Source organism: Mandrillus leucophaeus, unplaced genomic scaffold, assembly GCF_000951045.1.
Source record: "Mandrillus leucophaeus isolate KB7577 unplaced genomic scaffold, Mleu.le_1.0 Scaffold164, whole genome shotgun sequence".
NCBI classification, from domain to species: Eukaryota; Metazoa; Chordata; class Mammalia; order Primates; family Cercopithecidae; genus Mandrillus; species Mandrillus leucophaeus.
In genome coordinates, this window is record NW_012101632.1 from 1,333,929 (window position 1) to 1,335,930 (window position 2,002).

General features: G+C 48.9%; 1 protein-coding gene across 1 annotated transcript in view; it reads right to left on the reverse strand.

The window, feature by feature from the left end:
* Positions 1-2,002, reverse strand: part of BCL7B (B-cell CLL/lymphoma 7B) — a gene marked incomplete at its 5' end in the record, with an annotated part of 39,881 nt that overhangs the window by 3,461 nt on the left and 34,418 nt on the right. Inside the window, one exon of the mRNA XM_011976328.1 lies at positions 642-812. Within this exon, the coding sequence (XP_011831718.1) occupies positions 642-812 (171 nt within the window). The remainder of the gene's footprint in view (positions 1-641; positions 813-2,002) is intronic.

Below are 2,002 nucleotides of genomic sequence, written 5' to 3' on the forward strand. Positions count from 1 at the left end.
TTTTTTTTTTTTTTTTGAGATGGAGTCTCACTCTGTTGCCCAGACAAGAATGCACTGGTGTGATCCCAGCTCACTGCAACCTCTGCCTCTTAGGTTCAAGCGATTTTTCTGCCTCAGTCTCTGGAGCAGCTGGGATTACAGGCACGTGCCACCATGCCCAACTAAATTTTTTATGTTTTTAGCAGAGACAGGGTTTTGTCATGTTGGTCAGGCTGGTCTTGAACTCCTGGCCTCAAGTGACCCGCTCACCTAGACCTCCCAAAGTGCTGGGATTACAGGTGTGAGCCACCGTGCCTGGCCCAATTTAACCTTTCTAAGCCTTGAATGTTCATTTTCCTCATCTGTAAAAGAAGACAATAGCTGCCACCTCACAGGATTTTTAAGAGAATTATACCAGGTGTCAAATACCCAAGTTCCTTCCACAGAGCCTGGCACTCAACTCTAAGGCTTGTTTTCTCCCTTCACTCTGTGAAAGGGGAAAATATAATCATTCCTCAAAATATCCCAAGCTGGTGAGAAAGGGCTTGGTGCCGCCTGGCTCTGAGGTACTCTCTCGAGCCTGTTACTCTAAAGATGAGACGCAACAAGAGCAGGAAGCAAGGCCCTTCTAGGAAACTCATCCTGGGCCAACCACGACTCACCCTCCAGGATCTCCTGGCCCAGGGTTGGGGGCTGGGAGTCATCCGTGCGGAAGTCGGAGGTGTGTGCTGGGCTCAGGGACTCACTCTGCTGGGGGCTGGGGCTTGAGTTGGTGCTGCTATCCACCTTCAGCTGATAGACGTCAGACACGGAACTCTGGTTGCTGTTTTCATCTGAAAACCAAACAGAACAAAGGCAGCAGCTGAGTGTGGTCATTCTCCTCAAGAGGAACTCTGGACAGAGCCAAGGGCCTGGCATCACTTTAGGCAGTCAAGGATACAACTGAGCATAATAATCAGTCTGCCCGGCCTACACGACATAGATTATAAGTACCAGAGGCAGCCAGAATCTTTATGTTTATGCAACATTACACTTCGGGAAGGTCAGGATATGCTTATTAAACACTTCTTTATTATCCACTGATTGCAGCTTGTGGAAGGGAGGGGTGTAGCTGTGTCTCTGGTCAGTACTTCTCAATCCTTCTCACATCACAAGATGTGTAGAAAATGACATTTGTCAGGCACCCTTGGGCATCTGAAGGAGGTTGGTGGTGTCTGAAGGTGGTGAGCTCAGGCTTCAGCTGCCTGACTGCCCCAAGGACTGATAGATTAGCACCTGGGAGTTCTGCCTGAAGGCTTAGTCATCACCAAATTTCAAAACTTAGGAGTTACTAGGCCGAGTGCGGTGGCTCACACCTGTAATCCCAGCACTTTGGGAGGCCAAGGTGGGCTGATCACTTGATGTCAGAAGTTCGAGACCAGCCTGGCCAACATGGTAAAACCCTGTCTCTACTGAAAATACAAAAATTAGCCGGGCATGATGGCACACGCCTGTAATTCCAGCTACTTGGGAGGCTGAGGTGGGAGAATCGCTTGAACCCGGGAGGTGGAGGTTGCAATGAGCTGAGATTGCATCACTGCACTCCAGCCTGAGTGACACAGCAAGACTCCGTCTCAAAAAATAAAAATAATAATAATTTAAAAAAAAAAAAAGAGTCACCAGTGCCTTCCTCTGCTGCACCTACAGCAGTCAGTCACCAAAGTATTTCTGCTCTGGTATCATTTATGCTCATTCCTTCCTCTTCTACTGCTTCAGTTCAAGCCTCCTCATCTCTAGCCTGGCCTCCTGCAACAGCCACCTACCTCACTGCCCTGCCTCCAGTCTCATGTACCTTAAACTGAACTGCAAACCACTGCCAGAGAGACCTTTCTAAACCCTTCGACGCTCCACTGCTGCCTAAGGGAGAAATGTCATACCCAGTATTCTTTTTTTTTTTTGAAACAAAATTTCGCTCTTGTTGCCCAGGCTGGAGTGCAATGGCGCGATCTCGGCCCAACACAACCTCTGCCTCCCGGGTTCAACC